The sequence below is a fragment of the Ochotona curzoniae genome, unplaced genomic scaffold (genome assembly GCF_017591425.1).
Source record: "Ochotona curzoniae isolate NIBS_2020 unplaced genomic scaffold, NIBS_Ocur_1.0 scaffold_2656, whole genome shotgun sequence".
Lineage (NCBI taxonomy): Eukaryota > Metazoa > Chordata > Mammalia > Lagomorpha > Ochotonidae > Ochotona > Ochotona curzoniae.
In genome coordinates this window covers 301,911-323,408 of record NW_024467098.1, presented here as the reverse complement: position 1 = coordinate 323,408, position 21,498 = coordinate 301,911, and the positions used below count along the sequence as shown (strand labels likewise).

General features: G+C 40.5%; 1 protein-coding gene across 1 annotated transcript in view; it reads right to left on the bottom strand.

The window, feature by feature from the left end:
- The window catches only part of LOC121171440 (cytochrome P450 3A6-like), a 50,717-nt gene that overhangs the window by 28,700 nt on the left and 519 nt on the right, over window positions 1–21,498 (bottom strand). Inside the window, 6 exon segments of the mRNA XM_041003139.1 lie at window positions 7,666–7,814; window positions 10,254–10,342; window positions 10,673–10,786; window positions 14,377–14,476; window positions 17,603–17,655; window positions 19,748–19,841. Of these exon segments, the coding sequence (XP_040859073.1) occupies window positions 7,666–7,814; window positions 10,254–10,342; window positions 10,673–10,786; window positions 14,377–14,476; window positions 17,603–17,655; window positions 19,748–19,841 (599 nt within the window).

The following is a 21,498-nucleotide window of genomic DNA, read 5'->3' as shown; positions in this document are numbered from 1 at the left end:
CCCCATCCAGCCTCCCGTTGAACCAAGGTTTGGAATTTGGGCCATGCTCTGAGGGTCTTGCTTAAGTGGCTTTCATAATTCAACAGTTATGAATTGATGCCATTCTTGCCATTCCAAGTATGATGAAGTCACTGTAGAATCCAATGGCTGGCATAGTCCACCTTAAAGTCTCCATTTGCACAATTTTTCACTGACATTATTTAGCTGGGATAGTTTATTTATTCTGTCCTCTGTTGTAGTGCCAGGTATCCTCTGCAGGTTCTGACAAACTGCCATATCCTCCATGTGCACCTGATTTTGCTGTTCACTGCTCTGTCTAAGCCTCTGAGGAGGCTTGGATCTGGTATTTGCAATCCATGGCATACCATGGGACATCCACGTCTCTTCATTGTTAGGGTTCTGAGTCCAGTGGTTCAACTGGGGAAATCCCCAAAGAAATTTTGTCTGAGGTGATCCTAGACCAGATTCTTGGGTGTACTTGCAAGTACAAGTGCAGCACAGTCCATCGCCCCAATCAGATGGTAGTTGCAATTGCTGGGTTGGTTCAGTTTCCAGCCCTGCCTTCCAATGGAACCAATGGGTGTGGCAGTCCACCCTGATTTTGCCCACTTCACATTTGGCCCTCACATAAACCAGTGGGAGCTGCAGCACTGTCAGATCAACCCACAATATTCCCCACCATGCCTACCCTGCTCTAGTTTCCCAGGCTTGGCAGTATTTACAGCCGACTAGTCCAGTCTTTCCCACATCCCATTCAGCTCTCATATGTGTCATCGGGCATTAAGGCCCAGTACATCCGATGCAGCTCCACCATCCAGCCCACACACATGTTGGTGGGTGCCATTGTGTCTAGCCATCCCTGCCCCAGTCCTGGTTTTCACGTTCTCCAGTGATAGTGGTAACCCAAGAGGGAGGTGCCCACTCTTTCTTTCATAGGTCACTGTCACACTTGGCACATGCACTTTCCAGATAGTTTTGTAGTTTAACCTTACAGATTAGACTACAGTGTCAGCATCTACTATCCGATGCTGCAGGGGAATGTTTAGGGCACCTGCTGTTGTGGCTTTTAGCTTAAGGGATTTACACTGACTGTGGAGTGGAGACTGACAAGTCCAAATGTGAGGATATGGTTCAGTATGCGTCTCTACGTCTAGATCGAGGATGGACTCCCAGTAAAAATGTTGGATGCTACTTGACGATGGGATGCTGAACACTGGAATTGTCATGTCCACAATGATGGATCTATGACAGTCTATGAGGAACAATGTTGTTGTAATGATATGGAAAACCACATTGGCTGGGAGTGGAATTAAATCATGGGCCTGCAGAGGACAGCTTTTACCATAGCAATGGAAAGAGGGCAGTCAAATTGGTCAACTACTACAGTAAAGCATGACAACACATTTCTGAGCCAACAGAGACCTAGAGGTGGACTGTGTCAACAACTGAGCCTTGGGAAGATATCCCCTTCTTTGCATCTGTGAGATCAAAAGAATTTTAGAACCACTGAAACCGCTTGAGCAGAACCCTTGTGGCATGCTCCATATCAAGGATGTTACAATGACAGCAGGTGCCATACTCCATTCCTTGGGTACTGAGGTGTTTTGCACGCTGAGTGTGGCTTCTCCTCTTACTCTTCCCTTCCCCCATATACAGGAAGAAGGAAAAGAAAATGCGAATACAATGGTTTGACCCATTTTGCCCTGATACTAAAACTTTTCTACTTGAATCAACTTATAAACATCATTAAAAGTATGTTAAAAAATAAAAACTGCTCTATCTTGATGCAATTTATAGTCTTTTAGTTTCAATTCATTTTGGTGTGATTTTCTTTTATCATTTCCAAATCCCTGTTCATTTTCCTTTTTTAATAATCTTTGAGCTGCTTTATCAGATCATTCATTTGAGATATTTTGATTCTTTTGTAAGCACCTCTTGTTATAAATGTCCCTTGCAATGCTGTTTCGGCCACATTTCATGAGTTACAATATTTTTGCTTTTATTTTATTTCTAAAGTTTTTTTTCCTACAAATTTGTTCAGTGACACATAGGTCATACAGTAGCATAATTTTCTTCCAGAAGACTGTTACTTCCTTTTTCATTTCATCAATTTCACATTTGTCATTCAGCAGCATGTTATGTATCTTCATGACTTCATGGCGTAAATTGATCCCTTTTCACATATAACTGCTTTTGCTTTATGGCTTTTCATTAAGGGCATGTATAATGACTATGTCATAGAGACTTTCATGAACAGTGTGAAGATACAATGGTTTGTTCAACACTACTTTCAAATCACAGATGAACTTCCAATGAAACTGTTAAAAATATTTTGACAATAGGATGATGGACTTTCTGCCATTGTCCATAACTACAATGTCAAGACACACTTAAACAACAGAATGATGGACTGTTTATGATGGACTATACTGTTAAAATACTATAGGGAATATTAATGAAGGGAAGGTAATTTAGGAGGCAGGAGAGGAAAATCCAGAATTAATGGAGCTGTATCGTAAACTAATAACATTACTTTTTAAAAAATATATATATTTGGAAGAATATATACTTCCACATGCATACTATGGAACTAATATTACTCTGATAATAATATTAGATATCAAGTCCTGGGCAGTGGCAAGATGAGCAATAATCTATCTGCAGATTAAATGAGTCAATCAGGGCAAGGCACAATAGCCTAGTGGCTAACATCCTTGCCTTTCATAAGGCAGGATCCCATTTGGGCACCAGTTCATATTCTCACTGCTCCTTCCCCCATCCTTGCTTGTGACCTGGGAAGCCAGTGGAGGTGGGCCAATGCCTTGGGACCCTATACCTGCATGTGTATCCAGGAAAGAAGCTCCTGGTTCCTGGCTTTGCCTCAGCTCAAGTCCCGTTGTTATGGCCAATTGGGTAGTAAACCAATGCATGAACAATCTTACTATCTGTCTCTCCTCCTTTCTGTAAACCTGACTTTTCAAAAATACATGAATTAATGCAATGACCAGAAAAGGATGTTGACTACTGGCTTTAGATTAGCTCAACTCCAAATGTTACAGCTATTTGAGGAAGGAATCAACAGATGGAAAATCACTCTCAGAATTCCCAGTTTCAGCATATGGGAAGCTATAATACCACAGCAAGTAGTATAGGACCATCAGTATATACAGAGATCAAAATAAAAGAAACAGAGACCAGAAGCAATCCTTATTTCCTTGGCCACACTGAATAACGTGAATGATTTATTTCCATAATAGGGAGAGGCCTATTCAGTTCAACCATTAGTGCTGCTACAATTGGACAATCACAGTCAAAAAAGAAGAGAGAGTCTTTTTTTACCATTCTGTTCAAAGCTAACTCCAAGGACTGGCACTATGTTGTGAGAAATTAAGTGTCTTTCTGCATCAGAGACATCACATAAGGGTGCTGTTCAAGTCCTGGCTGCACAAATTCCCATCCAGGTTCCTGCCTATGTAGCCTGAAAATGTAGCAGAAGATGAGAGAAGTTCTAAGGACCTTTGCGTAAAGACCTTCATGAATCTAATAACTCCTGGATTTGGTCTTGCCCTGTCCCAAAAACCTGAGAAAATCTGCAATATATACTAGATCAGAGATGAAACTTTGGCTCTCAATCTCTCGTTGCCATCTCTCCACCCAACCACAATCACCATCTTTTTTAATTCTGCCTTTCAATATACAATATATTAGAAACATAAAATGCATCAACTTACAATGCAGCAGATATAAAGCTATAAGATTCTAGCAGAAAGCCATGAGGTTTGAGGTCATGACTTCAGATTTGGCAATGGATTTCTGGACTTGATAATCAAATAAGGGGCTGACGCTCGGGGACGTGAGCCTCGGCCACATGGCGGCCGGGGTCCCCAGGCGCAATCCAGCTTGTCTCCTGGGAAGCAACCCACAGTCTTCACGCTCCCTTGGAAGACTGTGTCGGGGCGGCTGGACCCCCACACGCGGCCCTCTTTGGGCTTAGCGTCACGGAGAGGTACAGCGGATCCCACCCCCGGGCTGGGGCCGCCAGGGGCGTGGCTAGACCCAAGCCCAGGCCGGGAAGAGGGGCGGGGCTGACGCTCGGGGACGTGAGCCTCGGCCACATGGCGGCCGGGGTCCCCAGGCGCAATCCAGCTTGTCTCCTGGGAAGCAACCCACAGTCTTCACGCTCCCTTGGAAGACTGTGTCGGGGCGGCTGGACCCCCACACGCGGCCCTCTTTGGGCTTAGCGTCACGGAGAGGTACAGCGGATCCCACCCCCGGGCTGGGGCCGCCAGGGGCGTGGCTAGACCCAAGCCCTGGCCGGGAAGAGGGGCGGGGCTGACGCTCGGGGACGTGAGCCTCGGCCACATGGCGGCCGGGGTCCCCAGGCGCAATCCAGCTTGTCTCCTGGGAAGCAACCCACAGTCTTCACGCTCCCTTGGAAGACTGTGTCGGGGCGGCTGGACCCCCACACGTGGCCCTCTTTGGGCTTAGCGTCACGGAGAGGTACAGCGGATCCCACCCCCGGGCTGGGGCCGCCAGGGGCGTGGCTAGACCCAAGCCCTGGCCGGGAAGAGGGGCGGGGCTGACGCTCGGGGACGTGAGCCTCGGCCACATGGCGGCCGGGGTCCCCAGGCGCAATCCAGCTTGTCTCCTGGGAAGCAACCCACAGTCTTCACGCTCCCTTGGAAGACTGTGTCGGGGCGGCTGGACCCCCACACGCGGCCCTCTTTGGGCTTAGCGTCACGGAGAGGTACAGCGGATCCCACCCCCGGGCTGGGGCCGCCAGGGGCGTGGCTAGACCCAAGCCCGGGCCGGGAAGAAGGGGGGGGCTGACGCTCGGGGACGTGAGCCTCGGCCACATGGCGGCCGGGGTCCCCAGGCGCCACTTGGCGCCAGGCTCCGCCTGCTGGCCGCCCGGCCAGGGAGCCCTGAGAAATTGGTTCTCTGCTGCTCACGACAGCTTCATGCTAAAACTCGGTGTTTTGGGGACACCAAGCAACCCTAAAGATTTCCAATGTCTGTAAATCTCCCTCAGACGAATCTGCTGCTATCATGGTTTCACTCCATAAGTCCCGAATGATTGTAATTCCCTCTATAATGCCAATCCCTTACGATACACAGTAACTGGGTGGGAACACAGAGAAATCTCTCATTTCCCTTGAAATAGCTAGGAATCCACGTGGTGTAACCTGCAGGAACTGGATAAGTATCTTAAAGTTGATAGATCCAGATCAGCATTATACAATAGCAAAAGCTACAATGACACACAGGGGGAATTAGGAACGACCCAAACAGTCTATTAACTGGTGGCCATATGCACAGAAGAGGGGAGAACACCAGAGCGGAACAGAGGGACTGGAGGGGGCTTATCCCCCACCCACAAGGACTCCTGGACTCCTACCAAGGTCTGGCAGAACGGACACAAGAACGTCAACACAACTGCCAAAGAGAACACGGGGATCTGGAATGCCTCCGGATGCTGTGAACCCAGAGGATAGACATCCCCCCTCTTTGGACAAACTACACGAGTTGGAAGAAGTCCAAGTCCTTCCACATAGGAACTAACGACATCAGAACAACAGCCAGGAACCATGATCGGCCATCAGAATCAGAAGATCAATAAACTTCCAGCGGGACAATGGGGGGGGAATCTTCTCCAGTCCTTACCTAGTTCCAACTCTGGGCCTCCACCTCCTATAATGACCAACAAGGTTCCTCCTAACTCCCCTGCCCCCCTTCACACACACACACACATTCACACACACTCATATACACACACTAATAGGATGAGATAACCAAAGAACAATAAAGATAGGTCATCAAAGACTCACTCATGTACTATTAGATGGAACATAAAGAACAAGTACCCATCAGCAAGGTATGAGAGATTTCTCTGTAACATCCCCCAAAATCATTGCACACCTCAATTGAGGAGGTGACAATGAAATAGTTGTAGAAGGCAGTCAAGAACTTACATGTAATTTTAACGTATTGTCTACTCAATATTATGTCAGACATCTAATATCTGCCTTGATTTAACCTGTAATTTATGCTTGGTTGATTGTTACTTTTTGAACCAGTCACTGACACTGTCTAAACCCAGATGTTTTGAAGAATTGAACTTGCATTATTTTTAACATATTGTTCACTCGATACTATGCCAATTAATTCCATAACATTGTATATTCACGCTGATGTTTTGTTGGGGGTTTTAACTGACCGGAACTTTACTCTGTTAGCCCTACCTTCAGACCAGAGAAGGCCTTCCCAAGAGACCACTGAACTTATCTGGACAATAAGACGCTGGACTTTATGCTAGGTATATGCTTGCAATGAAGGAATTTCAACTGAACTTGAACCGCGGTTATGCAGCAAGGTGGAGCAATCCACTATAGGGGGAGGGGTGTGGGAGGGGTGGGGGGACTCCCCAGTGCTTATAAAACTGTATCACATAATACAAAGTTAATAACAAATTAAAAAAAAATAAAAAAAGAAAGATAATCAAATCAGAAGCAATAAAAGGAAAATGCACAAATCATACATCATCACACATTAATCATTTGCACTTACAGCAACTATTTAGAGTAAAGGATACACACAAACATAAACTCTCAGCCATTGTCCATACCTGCAATATCAGGGTACATTTAAATAGCAGAATGTTGGACTTATGGCTGCTTATTACTAACCATACTATTGCCATAATATAGGGGGATTCACAGGGTAGGAATTTATAGAGGAGTTAAGGGAAATCCAAGAGCCTATGGAATTATATCATAAGATAAAAAAGTTATTTAGAAAATATTAATAGTGGAACAAACAAAAAATGATTTATCCTTATCTGGACAATAAGATGCTGGACTTTATGCTAGGTATATGCTTGCAATGAAGGAATCTCAACTGGATTTGAACTGTGGTTATGCAGCAAGGTGGAGGAATCCACTATGGGAGGAGGAGTGTGGGAGGGGTGGGGGCAATCCCCAGTGCCTATGAAAGTGTATCACATAATACAATGTTAATAACAATAAAAAAATTAAAAAATAAATAATAATAAAAAAGAAAGGCTATATGATGAAGATGCAAGAGTCAAACACTGGCAAGAAAGAGAAAGAGTTGGAACCTTACATACTCCAGGTAAGAAAGCAAAATCATACAGGTATTACTGAAAAACACTTGAAAATAATTGAATTAGCTAAACATAGAATTATTGCCACTAATTCTACTACTGAATATATATTCAAAAGATTAAAATGGATGTTAAAACAAAAAATTAAAATAAATAATGACCACACTTTTCAAGCCAAAACAATAACAATTCAAATGTCCAAAAACCAGTGCATCCCTTGATAGACAAAAGATTGAAAATTACAAAATGGAACATTACTTGCTGCCTAACAATGATTGAAATAAAACAATCACAAGGGAACTTTGTGTGGAACAATTCCATTTGAATGCAGTTTAAGAAATAGCCAATCTATGGAGATAAAAGATGAGTGCTACAGGGGGAAAGGAGTGATGAGAGAAGGAATAGAATTACTGAATTGACAAAAATGTTCTAGAATTGGCAACAAAGATGGCTTAACTATGCATTTAAAATAGGTATGTTATTGTTTATTAATAATATGTAAAACATATTTTAACAAGATGAATAAATAGTGCAATACTTACTTACTGAGAATAGTAAAGGACTAAAGATATCATAATTATTTAGCCTCCTGAGATTTTTCAAGAAGGGATCCTCTGGGTTTCTAAGGGAATCAGTGTTCACTCCAAATGATGTGCTAGTGATCACATCCATGCTGTATGCCCCAAGGATTCTATAGAGAGACACAAGAACAATTAAAACCAGCACCTACTTGCCATTCTTGAGCCACACATGCAGCAGGAAGTGCTAAGAAAGCACATGTCAAGCAAAGCAGGCAGACTGCCAAACCATTCCTGGACCACATCTGGAGGCAGGCATAGGGCCTCAGTGGCTTACGTTTAGTAAGCACACATCAACAGTCAGAATTCTGGCTTAAGTCCAGCCGACCACCTTTCTGATCTAGCTTCATGCTAACACATCCTGGCATGCAGAAGATTGTAGTTTAACAGGTTGTCACCATATCACACATGAGTTCAGAAATAGCTAACATGGTGGACCAGCAAATAGGACATATCCACCTCTCTACTATTGAGATAAAGGTATTTGTTAAAAGATAAAACTACAACCTAGATCATCAGAACAAACATTACTTCCGTTACTCACACTCACACGTGTCAAGGGTGAAATGTGCAGTTGTCATTGTCCTAGGGGTAGCAGGGACTCTAGGAATATTAGGCATGCATTTACACTCAAGCAGAGCTAAAGACCATAAAAACATAGATTGCAGAAGTGTGTGCTATATGTGTTTGTAACTGGTGTGTAAGATCTAAAGATTTAGCAGGACAGAGTGGAATAACGCATTCATTCTAAGGGACTCTAGAAGGTGGCATGCGGTCACCCATCCAAGTACTTATTGGGCCTGATCCTGGTTAGCTTCTGAGATCAGACGAGAATAAAAATAGATATGAGACACATGAATAGTAATCTATAGCCATTTTGAGGTGTATAGAACCCAGTTGAATATAATCCAAAAATTGAAATGTCTATGAAGAAGTCACGCGATGTGGTTAAGAACCTACATTTTCCTATTAACATATTGGTTAATCATTACCATGTCAATTAATGCCATACTGTTGTAAATTGTTGTTGATGTTATGTTGGGCTTTTAATTGATTGGGATGATACTTTACTGGCTTTACCTTCAGACCAGAGACGGTCTCACCAAGAAATCTTTGAAGCTACTAGGATAATAAGATGCTGTACTTTATGCTTGGTAAATACTCCCAATAGAAGAATCTCAACTGAATTTGAACTGTGGTAATGCAATAAGATGGAGAAATCTACCATGCAAGACGATTCAGGGAAGGGTGGGGGTATCCCAGTGCCTATAACACTGTATCACATAATGCAATGCAATTAATAAAAACAATAATAACAAAAAGATGGTGACATGTGTCCAGGTCTTGCCTCACACCAGAAACCAATGGGAAAAATGCTTTTTCCCTAGCACATTACGAAACATCAACACTCTGCTCTAAATTGCAGGAACTTCATTTCCCCTTTTCTCCATCCGTTGACAATCCACTAAAATACACCTTGTTTTCCTTCACTAGAATCTGAGATGGGCCTGAAGGTAGAATTCACTTTAAAATCATAGACAACCATGAAGAAGTATAAGAATAAATCTCCCTTAAACCTAGTATTAGGAAGAATTCATAAATATGTGATATTCTCCCTGCTTCTCCAAGAATTTGTCGTTTACAAAGTCTACTACTGAATAATTCAAAATTAGGTCATACTGATTAGAGCAGCAGAATAGTACAATTAGGATGCTGTTTGAGATGCTGCATTCCATGTGTAAGTCCTCAGGACAAATGTCAGCTCCTCTAATAAACCCCAGCTTCTTCAGAATGCATGTTCTTGGAGACACCAAGGAACAGCTCATGCACTGGTGTCATTCAACACCCAGGTGAGAGCTACATTGAATAACTACCTCTTGGTTTGCCTAATCCCTACTTTTGCATATATTTAAGATCAGGAGACAGAACATATGTCATATTCTAGGCCTCTCATCACACCAAATAAATATACCTACATATATAACAAATTATTTTTGGTTGAGATAACAAATTATTTTATTGTCAACCCCAAAGGCTTTTCTGGGCCTTCTCTCTCCACATATTCAAGAACTTTAAAGTAAAAAACATACTTCAATATTTAGTATTTTCCTAATATCTTTAGCAATATCATGAAGGCATTTCGGTTATTCCTGCACACACACTGGGACCCTCCTGGCATAGAGCTTGCTTCCCCAAATATACCAAATGCTTCCCCTACTGCCCCAGCCCTACTCCATACCATCAACCACAACAAAAACAAACAAAACTTTAACTTTGACACAATCATGTTTCTTCTTTCTACACTTGAATTTTGTCTCTCAAGTACTCAAGGTGACAGTCAAGCTAGTAACTCTGTTACATGCTCTATTCAAAGAAGGCCCAATCTGTCCCCAACTCCCTTTGAGTTGGGTCTGAAAATTCTGGTTGAATCATTGGAGTTTACACAGCATACCAGCTGTTGTATGCTGACTCTAGGGATTCCAGAAGGGAAATTTCAAATCCATGCCATGCACTGAAAGAGCACTGAACCCCACAAATATATTACTACTTACTCTTTCACATTGATGGGCTTGCCTTTCTCTGCTTCCTGACTCAGATTTTTCACCAACACATCTCCATAATGGACAATGATGGGTAACATCTAGGTACACACACAACACCAGCCACAGTGAGATGCAGAGACTCAAGTGACATAAGGAAATAGTTTTCTAATGCATGCAGGAGTGACATTGGTCTAAGTATGCACCACATAATTCACAGTTAAAATAAATATCCAAGTCAAAAGGAATGGATTACCACAAAAGAGGTATTTCAGCAACATCTAATGTCTCTTCTAGGACACATACACAAAAAGATCATTTTGAGGAACCTTGAGCCCAATGAATCTTGCCCTTCAAACTCACTAGAATTTTGTTTCTACTTGTTTCCAGACTCAGCTAAGTTTCTACTTAAAAATCCACTAATACATTACCTCCTTGAGTTTTCCACTAGTGAAGGCTGGAGACAACAGTGTTCTAAGTCTCTTCCATTCTTCATCCTTAGAGATCATGAGGGCAATTTTCATAAATCCCACTGGTCCAAAAGACTAGAATTCAAATAAAGACATTTCATCATGCATAAGTTCTAAGGATCACCATTGCTGCAAATATTTGTTACAGACACATCAGTCATTTCAAAAGTATTTAGTGGAAGTATACCAGTTGGCGTGCTACGATTATGTGCTCAATAAATATTATTCCAAATGCTTAGCCACATAGGATAGTAGATTTGCTATGGTCTGAGCCATTTTTCTTCCATTTTCCTATAAAAAGTCAATGTGCCATAAATCAGAGAATCTGGCCTTCCAGGAGACAAAACAGAAATAGGATCCTAGAGCATCCTCTAACATATAGCAGAAAAAAATGTGTTGCTGGTAGAAGGCCATATGGTTCACAAAAGGTGTATGTTTATTTGAATCAATTTTGTTTTCCATCCCTCTGCTCACTCTCTATACACAGAAACATGCACATGAAACACAACTGATAAAAGAGGAGATCTTTCCTTAAAAAGTAAAAATACCTTTCATTTAGGTTTAACTGTTCCACTTTGAGGTATGTATCCCCTCCAGACAATGAAATCATAGTATCAAAGAAAGAACTAAACTCTGAAGTCCTGTTATTTGCAGCTCAATGGATGGAACAGGACCTTGTTATCTTAAGCCAAATAAATCTTACAAACAAACACCAAATGTTTCTCTCATGTGTACAAGTTTTATAGCCTATTGTGAACACAAGGTACTGCTGCAGGCTTTGAAGGACTGCAGGAGGAAACAGAGAAGGGTGTTGAAAGGCAGGCACCATAACACTGTGTCATAATAGGATTTAGGGATTGATACTACAGTGGCACACCTATACTTCACAATAATGTATTTTTATACTGAATGAAATGCTGAAAGAGAATAATTCACGAATTATTCTGGCTATGAATTATAAGAAATTATAAGGAATATAAGAAAATAGAAGGAACAGTGTCAGTTGGACCCAATAAGGGCAGCTACTGCTTTAATTATGATCTAGGTTCCTTTCAATGGCCAAGGAAAGCATTGGGGGATGAATGAAACACTTTGGTTCCTGCAACCACGCGGAAAACCCAGAAGAAGCTCCTGGCTCCTAGCTTCAAATGGGCCAAGCTCTGGCAATGACAGTAATTCAGGAGTTAACCAATTGATGGACGCTCATGCTCTAAGTCTCACTCTTACTCTCTTTCACCCTCTCTCTCATTCTTTCTCTGCAATCTCCACCCATTTCATTAACAGATTTTTGGTATATTTAATAAAAATTCTTTACTAAAATTAAAGACTGAAAATGTTAACTACCTGGTCCATTGATTCTACATTTATTTATTAAAATATTATGCAGTAGAATGAAAACAATTGCATTATATGCACCAAAAAACTTACACATTTGTACAATGATTTTTTTTAAACAGATAATATCTCTGAGGCTAATACTTACTTGTTAGGCCAGCATGTGGCATTTCATACTAAACCTCTCATTGCAGTTCAAGCAACTTTTAGTAGCTTTGACATCCTATATCAGCATTCTGATCCAGCTCCCTGCATATAACCTGGAGAAACTGCAAAGAATGATGAAATTATCTGGCCCCTGCATCTACATGGGAGACCCAGAAGAAGCTCCTGGAGCTTGGCTTTGATTAAATCTGCTCTGGCCATTGCAGCCTTTTATAAAGTGAAACAGTGAATGGGAGAGTTTCTTCTGCATCTCAACTTCTATTGCTGAAAAATCTGCCCTTCAAATAAGAATACATACATCTTTAAAAAGTAAACTTATTTGCTATTCTGAAGAATTAATGTAATTGTATGGAAGTCCATTTTTCTCAATATCACCACAAGAAGAAAAGGAAAAATAGAATTATACAAATCATCCTAAAACTGGCCAAGCAACCAAAATTCTAGGAATATTTTTCCATCTTCTAAAGCTATAGGTTGTTTAAAATGAACATTTCCAATATTATGCAAGAAAATAATTAAAACTTGGAAGTACGGACACACTTTCTCAACTTGATTTTAAAAAAAGATGCTGTTTTTCAAAGAAAAAAAAAGAGTAGAAGAAAAAAAATTCAGTCAACATACGATGCAATGGAGAAACTCAAAATTTTGCCATTCCCATCAGTCAGAATTCAGATGAAATCACTCTCTTGTTAAACTTATGAAGACATAATATAAATATACTTGCAATCACTTCCAATATATATAAGCAGTTTAGGTATAGAATTAACATATATGCATAGAGAAAGATAGATCAATGGATAGACAGGTAGTATATGCTGATAGCAATATGTTAATGAAAGGAATCCAAGAAACCTAACACAATGGAGAGGCATGCTACGGTCATAGACTGACATAGTCACAACTCTAAGGACACAGACTCTAACACAGCTCAGCTGCACTTTGCTGCAGACAAATGAACTATCCTAAATTTGTATTTGTATGGAAAGGCAAGAGAACATGAACAGCTAAGCCACTCCTGAAAAATAAAGTGGGAGAATTCACACTACATGGTAAGGCTTATTATAGAGGAGCCATAACCAAGACACTATTATTATTGGAGGATTAGTCAGAGTGATCAGTACAATAGAACAGATGATGAAACTTGGACCCACACAATCACTCCTGAATTTCACAGGTGATAAATCAGTTTAATGAAGTGAGTGAAGGAATGTTGAAACAAATTGGGTAGCACATAGTCCAAAAATTAACAGTGGTCTAAACCGCATACCTGACATAAATACTAAGTCAAAATAGATTATATATATACATAAAGTATAAAACACAGAAGTGCTAGGCAAAGAATTTTCAGACGTGATATTAAAAGCACAATGAACAAAAGCATGTAGGAGAATGTCAATCACTTGGTTGTGAGTTCATGCTTGTATCCCAGGGCCCTAATGAAGGTAAAATGAGAATTTGTTTGTTATTTATGGGCAGTACCAATAATACTGATAAAAAGGACATTGTCTACTAAAGGGTTGGGAAACACACCAGCGGAATCATGATGGACTTGGGAAAATTCAAGACACACAGAGACTAGATGGGAACAAAAAGTAGAGGATATGAAACTTGGATGGGGGAGCAGGGAGAACCCAGCACCAACTAAACTGTATCAAAAAAACAGTTTAATTTTTTTCATATTCAATATTATTTCATTCAACTTTGAAAAAAAATTAACCTTAGGAAAAATGAAGAAATTGACCTCCTCTAAATAAAAAGCAAAAAAAAAAAATCTTACAAGGATTCTGTGAAAAGTAAGGGATACGGTACATATTGTCACTCTAACAAAAGAGTAAAAGTGAGTTTTTTTTCTGATGGAAGAGTTCTGATCTATTTGTGCTGCTAACTATACAAATCTACACATCTGTCTCATGTGGTTAACTACATGCACACACACAGAGGGAGAGAGAGAGAGAGAAAGAGAGGTGAAACATGAAATATGAATACAATTTGTTGTCTACCTGCTACTGGAGAAATTCACTAATTTTGTACTTGCACACAGTGTCATCCAGAAAAACAAAATGAAACACTCATGAATCTTCCACGATCATTTTGTGAATAGCTAATATTTAAGAACAAAAGTCTAACAATTAATACTTAAACTTGAAAAATATTCCAATGCCTACCCGCCGGTTTGTGAAGACAGAGTAACATTCCTTCACAAGCACTGTTTTCATCATGTCTGGATCAGCAATGACCAGCACAGGCTGTAGACCCTGAAAAAATCTATCATAGGGAAACAGAAATGGTTAAACATGACCAACCTGATGCAGCAGGCACAGCCAACCCCAGGAACCACACTTTGATCCTGAGATTATGTTTGTTACAGCCCTTTTGTACAACACACAGCAACATCCTTTCCTGGTTGAAGTTAGATTAAGATATACAGCAAGATTCCAACTGCAGAAGACACTCCTGTCGTCAAAAACTTAAGGTAAATCAAAGGAAGAAAATACATTTAAACATGAAATAGTTTTTTAAAGAAGCCTTTCCCTGTTCCTGTTTCTTGGATAGTGCTTCCAATGTTTTTGTTTTACAGTTCTGATGGTTTCTGCATGTAGATTTCGGTCCTTGACCATTTAGAGCTGATTTTTGTATTATATGACAGGTGTGGGTTTTGCTTCTTAATTCTGCATGCTGATATCCAATTGTCCCAACAGCATTTGTTGAATAGACCAGGCTTTTTTGCTGGATTGTTTGCAGTTTTCTTGTTAGAAATTAGTTGGCAATACATGGACAAGCTCCCTTCTTGTGTTTCTATCCCATTCTATTATTCTTCTCTGTTTCTGTACCTGAGTGTTTAGATGACCACTGCTCTGTAGTAGGTCTTGAGGTCTGTAATTGTGATTCCCTAAGAGTGAATTTTATTCTTCAGGATAGCTTTGGTATTCGGGGTCTCTTGTGTTTCCACATAAACTTTTGTATCATTCTTTCCATTTCTGAGAAGAATGTTGTTGGAATTCAAATTCCGATTATGTTGAATCTGTATATTGCTTTTGATCATATGTTCATTTTGATGATGTTGATCTTACCATTTCTAAAAAATGGTACATTTCTCCATTTCTCCATGTTTTCTTCTGTTTTCTTTTTAATCTTAAACTGTTTTCATCTTAGAGGTCTTCCACATATTTGATTTGATTAATTCCTAGGTACTTAAGATATCTGCTATCTTAAAGTGGACAATGCTTACAATTTCTCAGCCATGCAACCATTTGTATATAACAGCACCACATATTTGTCTTCATTTATTTTGTATCCTGCTACCCTGCCAAAGTCTGCTCTGAGATTCAATAGTGTCTCAACTGTGTTTTGGTTCTCCTATGTATCGAAACATGTTATCTGCAAATACAGATCCTTTCAGTTCCTCATTCAATTTGGGATCTTTCAATTTCTTTTTCTTGCCTAACAACTCTGGCAAGGATTTCCAATACTATATTGAAGAGTAATGGTGACACTAGACATCCATGCCTAGTTTCAGATTTTAGAGGAAAGGCTTTCACTCTTTCTCCATTTAATATGGCAGCCAGAAGAATCTAGCTGTGACTGCTGCTGGGTCCTTGTCTGTTGCTGGGGTCTGGATCTCTGCTCACCAGCCACTATTGTGCTCTCTGTTCTCTGTAACACTACTCTACCTTCACTGCCACTTCTGTCTGTACTGAGGGTCTCTATGAACCCCCACTGCCAACTGCCAGATTACTTTATTTTCCTGTATTCTGTCCTTGCACTAGATGATAGAGTTGAAACAACAGACCACTGAATTACCAATGCGTGGGTGACAGAAAGAAAACCCAAATGCCTAATTGGCATGATGGTTTTCTTATATTAAAGAGAACATATGGTATTTGTCCTTTTGTGATTGCATTATTTCATTGAGGATGATGCTCTCTAGTTGGGGATGTCTAGTTGCTAATTATTTAATTTCATTCTTTTTAATGGCTGAGTAATATTCCATGGAGTAAATGTACCACAGTTTCTTTAACCCCTCCTCTTTGAATAGGCATCTGGATTGTTTCCATGTTTTTGCTATTGTAGCTTGTGCTGCTGTAAATATAGGATTATAGCTCCCTTTCTCATGCGGTTTTCTTTAACTTTGTGTATATTCTTAGGAGTGGAATATCTGGGTCATACGGCAGATTTATCTGGAATTCTTTAAGCATCCTCCATACTGATTTTTATATTGGTTGTACTAGTCTATATTCCTACCAGCAGTGAAGGCAGGTACATTTCTCCCCAAATCCTTTCCTGTGCCAGCAGGTATTGCTAGTAGAGTTCTGAATGTAGGCCCATCTGACTGGAGTTAGGTGGTACCTCAGTGTGGTTTTCAGTTGTATCTCCCTGACAGCTACGGAATCTGAGCATCTTTTCATATGTCTGATATCCATTGGATTTCATCTTTTGAAAAATGTCTGTTTATTTCCTTTGCATATCATTTCATAGCAACTTTGCTGTTGTTGTTCTTAGGAGTCTAGGGAGAGGGCCAACCTTTGCCGGCTAAAACTATCTGGCCCTGATTTGCAAATCTATGCACAGAACTACTTAATCAACACTAGCACATACTAGCTCTAAAATATGAGTACTAAGGGGAGTGAAAACACCCACCAACCACAAGGTGGCAGCAACCAACAATGACCTGACTGCCTGGCTGGCTGATAGGCAAATTTAAGATTGAGTGAAAGGAGATCCAGTGCTTCATGTTCTTCCAACAGATCACAATAGTTTTGTAGGCCATGTTACCTCAGAAGTCCCTGGACCAGCTATAAGAGTTTGATCAGACAAGATCTGAAATTCTAAAAACATATAAGAAGTGGCAAAATCATTTCCAACTTGCTCATATATTCCAAGCACATCAGTTATACCACTTTCTCTGCTGAATGAATACTGGAAATGGACAAGGATGCCCTATATTTAACCCTAATATACACATATATAAACATCCATTGCATATATATATATATATATATATATATATATATATAGTATATATACAACACATTTACTTGTACCTTCCAGTCCTTCTTTCTTTTCTCAATAATTCTATTCACTCATTTATAATCGATCTATTAATGGTATATTTTGCACAAAAAGAAGGAATGCAAGAAAAGTTAAGTTTCCCATCCTCTAGTTTACTTCCCAAATTGACACAATGGCCATGATTAAGTTGAAACAAACATTGGACCAAGAGCTTCTTCCAAGTTTTCCATATAGGGGCAGGGGCACCAAGTTCTTGAGTCATTCTCCACTGCCTTCCAAGCAGCCAGCAGAGTGCTGTATCACAAGTGGAGCAGCTAGACACAAGTTTGTCCCCAAACCTTGGGTACCTCACCAGAAAAAGGAAACTTTCCAAATACTCACCCCCAAATATGTCCATATTTTTTATAACATTTCATCTCAAAATCCCACACACCCTGAAAGGGAAATGAAATGAAATGTGATTATTATTGCAAAACCAATAAACTTGATCTCCAGTTGAAGCAAACTAAGAAAAATAAAATCACTACAAGCTTAAGATGTTATGATTTAATTATCAGAAACTCCAATTCAGAGAGACCTGGGAAAAAAAGAGAGATGGTAGTTGAAGTGCAGAATTCAAAGGCATTTTTTAGGTTTCCCTAAATACTGTGGAAACCCTGTTGCTAAACCTTATCTATAGAGACTGTGTAATCCTTATCATTGTGAAGAAATTTTCTTGGGCCTCTGTGGTATTAAAATATTTCATACCCCAGCAAGTATTTTTCTCCATGTATACATGAGGAAACTGAGACTTGACGAAAACTGTGAGGTTCCCCAACATGAATTCAGTCACGTCTCTAGATATCATGAACTTTCTAGACTTCTGACAGATTTAAGATACTAAAGACACCAGTCAATTTCTTCTGTACTCACAGATTTATGTCACTCTTGAGTATGTTCCAGAGGGAGAAAGTGCATTGGTGAAATAATGCATGTGAACTCACCTTCCAATTTGGGAACACAGTATGGGAAAGAGTAACAGATACAAGTTCTACACACAGCACTAGTATATTATGGTAATAGCACAGGGTCAGGCATTCCTGCATAGTAGCTAAGTCATGTCTCTTCCATATTTGAGTATCTGTGCCCCATATCTGTCCCTGCCTTCTCACGTTAAATTCACACTGATACATATCATAGGCTTCAGCAGAGATGGCTCAGCTAACAGGGTACCTCTGTTCTACTTGCAAGGCCTGGATACAGTTGTACTTCTAAGCTTCTGATCAAGTGTAGTCATGGATATTGTGATCCACACATCCATCAGAAACCTGGTAAATTCAAACCTACTCCTCTGAGAATTTCATCTCATAAAATTCAACAGTCTATGCAAACACATGAGGAAAATGTAGCTGGGGTCCTTGCAGTGGGTGTGGGTGACATGAAGGTGTGAAGAGAACAGCTCCCCTGCTTGGCAGGTCCCCGGGGGGCTTCCAGGTGTTTGGCAGGGTCTGGAGGATTTCTCTCTGACCATTTTGACACAGCCTCACCACCCTTTTGCATGGAAACTCAAGCATCCCACTAAGTATTCTGTAATCTATTGAGGCATTGTTTGACCCCTTGAGATGGCTTTTGCCAACATTATTGTTAATGTCTTGGTGAGTGGGCCTTTAACTGTGCATAGGAGTACAATTAAACCCATGCCACTTTTGGACACCTTATTCTGTACCTATCCATTTCCCTGAAATCGGGCCTAGACATATAGCATGCCTTCTGGGAAATGTCTTAAAAAGAATTTTACAAAGTAATGGAAGTGATCAGAGTGAGAGCTGAAACTGCTATGGCAATAAATATAGTAATTGTCATCTCAAAGAATAGCCTGTCTTTCTGATTTTTGTAGCACAGAAAATGTGACTGTTTCAGCCACTTTTATACTTTTTAGCTATGAAATTAAGGATGCTTTTATTAAAGAAAAATGCTTTTGATTATTCTTTTATTATTTATGGCGTTATAGAATCTTTAATTGTAGGGGGATTTAACATTTGAAACTTTTGTTTTAGATTTTATATTTTTTTTCTTGTAACCTATTTTCCCATTAAATAATGGGTAAATTGTACAAATAGAAATGTGGTAGGAATGTACTGCTGATTAGCAGGTAATCGCATGTGCCTTGGCCTTAGAGTGCTGGCTATTGCTCCATGGCTACTCTTGAAGAATGAATAATGGCTTGCTTTGAAGAATATAAATACAATATTTTGCAGAATTATCTTTAGGGGCACCTGCTAAGCCCTGAAGTACAGACAGAATGATTAAATGTCTGTACATGACGCCTAGTCTTGAAATAAAAAAATAGAACAACCAGTTGCTTGTGTAGAAGCCCTTGAGGTGTCTGAGTAATTTAAAAGGACAACTTTTTCTTGAGCTGTGTGAGAACACACCAAGTGACAGTGTCTGTGTCTTTCTTTATTGCTGACTACATGCACCCTTCCTGAGCTCTGAACTTGGCTGGAGCTGGACTGCGGCAAAAGGCAGCAGTTTAAGGACACTCACCTTGCGGTAGCCCATGATATTTCCCAGGAAAGGCAGAGGTGTTGGCCCAGGAATACCCAGCTTCTTAAAATGGTCATGTGTAGAGGTGCCATATCTGTAAAGTCAAGGAGGAAGCAGATCACAAGGGTGATATTTTACATAGAAGGGACACATGCTCAATATCAGAATAAGAGCTGACACTGTGTGTGGGTTCATCTGGAAATGAGCCAGGCTGAGCTGGAATGCTGCATCAGCTGACAGGTGCCAGCATTAGTTGTGAATCATATTAGGCTGGACGGCAGTACGCCAGGGAATGCACAGGATTCAGTGCTGTGAGCATCCTTGGTTTGGGAACTGTGAACACTCCCATGCTGGGCTGTATCTTTCACCTTGGTGTACAAGAACCATGTCTATGTGTGGAGGTGGGGCATTCTGACCTAAACCACAGCACCCATAAGTCTTTATGAGAGACAGATGGGATACGTACTTAGTAGGGCTAGCCTGCAGCAAAAGATGGCAACACCAGGGATGTGGGCAGTCCTTGTGGGGGTCTTGGAGGTTGCCTCACTTAGTCTTCATAACCCACTGGTTTGCAGAAGGTAGGGCTGGATCACAGCACCATCAACTCACACAAGGGATAGGGTAAAATTGGAACTAACCAAACAGTATGGCGTGTGTGTTGGCTACTGCATGTGACAAAGCATACCTGCACTGGAAAATAAACACAAGAGTCAAGAATGAGGTAATCAAAATGAGATTTCTTAGGGGACTCCCAAGAAACTGACAGATTTAGACACTGGCCTCAAGGAAAATCACAGGATGCATGGTTCATCTTTGAAGCACATGTTTTGGACTGTACTACCTCAGTTACTGATGCCTCTGTGGAGGAGAGCATGTCCAGATGCACACCAGGGTCATGACAGCAAGTTCATCTAGGCCAGCAGGTGAAATCAACTGACTCACCAGAGGATGAAAAGCAGATCAGATTGGACAAATTTTGCCAAGCATTGAAGCATGTTCTTAGGTTTGTGGATGCAATAGGTGGATTTTTTAAACCAACAGACCTTGGAAACGTTTTTTTCAATACTTGAGTAGTAAACTCAAAAATTTCTCAGAGGTATCAAAACTACTGAAGTAACTCCCTTGAGTCATTCTTCCACAATTGTGGGTCTCTAAGGCATCATCAAATGACTTATCCCCATCCCAAGTTTCTGAGGTAGTCTGACACCAAGGAATAGCATCTGCTGTCCACTCCACTGCAGAATAGAGCAAAAAGAAACACATCTGAAGCATATGTCACACACACACACATTCTTCCATTCCTCAAACTCTCACAATAATCAGAATCCCTATGCACACAGAGTCCTCTCAATGATGAACAATATTAAAAGGAAAATAAAAAATTAAGAAAAAAAATATAAAATGGATTTGGTGAAGCTCTGATTTCTTGAGGCTCCTTAAAGAGGAACATTAGAGGGAAAATAAATGTCTATACTACTACTAACTTGTTAAATTCACAGAAACTGTGAGGAATAAGGAAAAGATAGTTGCAGATGGCTGTCAGGTCTGCTCTTCTCTGAAAATCACCATTTCACCTAGTGCAAGGCTGAGCAGTCAATTCACAGGAGACAGGTGGCAGTAGAGGAGTTCCAGGGCTGAAGCACAGAGGGGTAGAAGAACTGAATTTAAGCCTCTACAGACGTCCGGGCCCTGGGCTGCTCTGTGTCAGTGAAGCATGGACAATGGAAAGGAAAAAGTCAAGAGCCAACCAC